The sequence below is a fragment of the Clupea harengus genome, chromosome 2 (genome assembly GCF_900700415.2).
Source record: "Clupea harengus chromosome 2, Ch_v2.0.2, whole genome shotgun sequence".
Lineage (NCBI taxonomy): Eukaryota > Metazoa > Chordata > Actinopteri > Clupeiformes > Clupeidae > Clupea > Clupea harengus.
This window is the reverse complement of record NC_045153.1, coordinates 3,190,786-3,193,285: the sequence shown is the minus strand read 5'-3', so window position 1 is coordinate 3,193,285 and position 2,500 is coordinate 3,190,786. Positions and strand designations below refer to the sequence as shown.

Below are 2,500 nucleotides of genomic sequence, written 5' to 3'. Positions count from 1 at the left end.
ACAGTCTCTATTGATCAGTAATGAGTATCTAATCACAGTCTCCATTGATCAGTATTGAGTATCTAATCACAGTCTCCATTGATCAGTATTGAGTATCTAATCACAGTCTCCATTGATCAATAATGAGAAACTAATCACAGTCTCCATTGATCAATAAGATTGAGTATGTAATCACAGTCTCGACCTATCAGTATTGAGTATCTAATCACAGTCTTCATTGATCAGTAATGAGTAGTTAATCACAGTCTCCATTGATCAGTATTGAGTATGTAATTATAGTTGCCATTGGTTCCACCCTGTCCTAGCCAGTGACAGTGATAGCTGTTATATGTTATAACTTTGTTTGTGAACAGCATTCATGTCTGTTTCCATTGTTCAGTAGCAGAGATTTGGAATTTTTATTGAAACAAAGTCCTGAAAATGTACAGCAAAAGAAGTACGACAGTTTAAAAATCACTCAAACTCGCACAGAGGCACAGACACACACACACACCGACAAACACACACAGAGGCAGACACACTGCAGTGTGGTGATCTCTTTAAAGGCTCATGGCTCCAGTGTGGTGGTCACTTTAAAGGCTCATGGCTCGCTGTCTTGTCCCTTCATCACCTTCTTCATCCAGGGCAGGAAGGCAGAGATCCTGATGTACACCTGCGGAACTGCGGGGTCTGTGCAGTCTTTATTGGTGTAAGCAGCAATACCCTGAGCTTTAGTATTACACACAAGAGGCCCTCCAGAATCCCCCTGGAGTGAGAGAGAGAGAGAGGGAGAGAGAGAGAGAGGGAGAGAGAGAGAGAGAGAGGGAGGGAGAGAGGGTGTGAGAGAGAGAGAGGGAGAGGGGGAGAGAGAGACGGACGGATATAATAAACGATAATCATAACATTTCTTTATGGCTGGAACAAACCTAGCATGATCAAATCAATCCACTCATCCATCACTAGGATCAGCAGTGATACGTTTGAGAGGGCATCACTGGGGCAGGAGAGGGCAGAACACAAAGATTAACCGATAGGGTTAGGGTTAGGGCCTGTTGTGGGTTAGGGCTTGTTGTTTGATAGCTTTAGCTAGAATATAACCTTGGGCATAGTTTCCAACACACGAAATCTTTCCCTCTTGTCAGTGTTGGAAAATATCAAATTGCTCCCTATCCACCCATCACTTTACATATTATACTATATTATACATACTCAATGCGGGCGTATTATACTATATCATACATGCTCAATGCGGGCGTATTATACTACATTATACATACTCAATGCAGACGTAGGCGATAAGGAAGTAGCTAATGACACCTGACGGACACGTACATTCTCCCACACGCTTGGAAGAAAGGGGCTGAGGGAGGGGTATTCAGTTGGATGCAATATGAGACCTCACCACTAGATGCCACTAAAACCTAAACTCAGTCCTGCACCTTTAAAGAATTAACACCAATTCATTTATTACAAGAAAACAAATTCAAACAGCCAGGACTTACGTATGACCATTAGACAGAACACACACAGACACACACACACACACACACACACTCACACACCTGGCAGAAGCCTTTGCCTTCGCTTGAAGAGGAGCACGTCATGTGGGTGCTGTTGAAGTATTTCGTCCATGAAGCCTCGCAGTCCTTCTGGCTCTTCATCTGGACCTGCACCTCCTGCAGGAGGTGCTCTGCTGGGGAGCCAGGGGCTCGCATCCCCCATCCCGCCACCCAGCACCTCACCTTTGGAGGGACGATCCCATCCTTCTTGGGCAGCCCCATCACCCTCACAAACTTATTCAGCTTGGCCTTGGTCTTCAGCTACAGGGTTATGGAATAGATCACTTCATTGCAGGGTTATTCATTGGGAAGCAACAGTCAGGCAATATACATTTAAATATAAAATATCATTGTTTTTAGAAAAATTTCATTATAATCGCCAACTGAGCCTGACTTTCAACAACCTAATCATGAATTATCAATTATCACACAGACACAGACACAGACACACACAAACACACACACACACACACACACACACACACACACACACCACACACACTCACACACACACACACACACACACACACATGACTCACTCATGCATCACTAGCCCTGCACTCTGCTTGCAGGGGTCAACCACGGAGGAAGTGGTGGATTGCACACAAACATGCACACACACACACACAAGCATACATCTACATCTACACACACACACACACACACAAACACACACACACACCTAACAGAAGCCTTTATTGTTTGAAGCTTTAAACACATTTAGGTCTGCTTGTATTTGCTGTTTGAAACTTTAAACACATTCAGGTCTGCATTCGTTTCCTGTTTGAAGCTTTAATCACATTCAGGTCTGCATTCGTCTGCTGTTTAAACACATTCAGGTCTGCATTCGTTTCCTGTTTGAAGCTTTAAACACGTTAAAGTCTGCTTGTATTTTCTGTTTTAATTTGGCATTGCTGTTCATGGCAATTGTGCATAAGAAAACTTTACAACTATCTCACACT

The 2,500-nt window shown here is 43.5% G+C and overlaps 1 protein-coding gene across 1 annotated transcript in view; it reads right to left on the bottom strand.

Annotated features, from left to right (window-relative positions):
- Nucleotides 1–374: 374 nt before the first annotated feature.
- Nucleotides 375–2,500, bottom strand: part of LOC116223563 (mast cell protease 1A-like) — a 3,301-nt gene continuing 1,175 nt past the window's right edge. Inside the window, exons 4-5 of the mRNA XM_031580745.2 lie at nt 1,542–1,799; nt 375–745 (exon numbers count right to left, since the gene is read on the bottom strand). Coding sequence (XP_031436605.1) covers nt 581–745; nt 1,542–1,799 — 423 coding nt within the window. The 3' untranslated portion in view covers nt 375–580. The remainder of the gene's footprint in view (nt 746–1,541; nt 1,800–2,500) is intronic.